The 220-nt window shown below is 69.1% G+C and overlaps 1 protein-coding gene across 1 annotated transcript in view; it reads right to left on the reverse strand.

Moving 5' to 3' along the window:
• Positions 1–4: 4 nt before the first annotated feature.
• KANSL2 (KAT8 regulatory NSL complex subunit 2) overlaps positions 5–220 on the reverse strand; it is a gene marked incomplete at both ends in the record, with an annotated part of 9,717 nt that continues 9,501 nt past the window's right edge. Inside the window, one exon of the mRNA XM_009074489.1 lies at positions 5–190. Within this exon, the coding sequence (XP_009072737.1) occupies positions 5–190 (186 nt within the window). The remainder of the gene's footprint in view (positions 191–220) is intronic.

The raw sequence follows: 220 nt of genomic DNA on the forward strand, positions 1-220 counted from the left end.
CTACCTGTGTGGGGGGCTCAGCCGGGGGCAGCAGTGGGGCCGAGGCACTGCCCCTGTCTGGCTCCTCCAGGGCCAGGATGTCGATGGGAGCCTCGGCCACATCCCGCAGGGACTGCTCCAGGGACACCGAGGGGTCAAAGAGCAGAGGGGATGGGGGGCACTGCATCCCATCCCCCACCACGTCCAGGTCCTGGGGGGAAACGGGAGAGGCTGGTCAGGA

Source organism: Acanthisitta chloris, unplaced genomic scaffold, assembly GCF_000695815.1.
Source record: "Acanthisitta chloris isolate BGI_N310 unplaced genomic scaffold, ASM69581v1 scaffold19255, whole genome shotgun sequence".
Lineage (NCBI taxonomy): Eukaryota > Metazoa > Chordata > Aves > Passeriformes > Acanthisittidae > Acanthisitta > Acanthisitta chloris.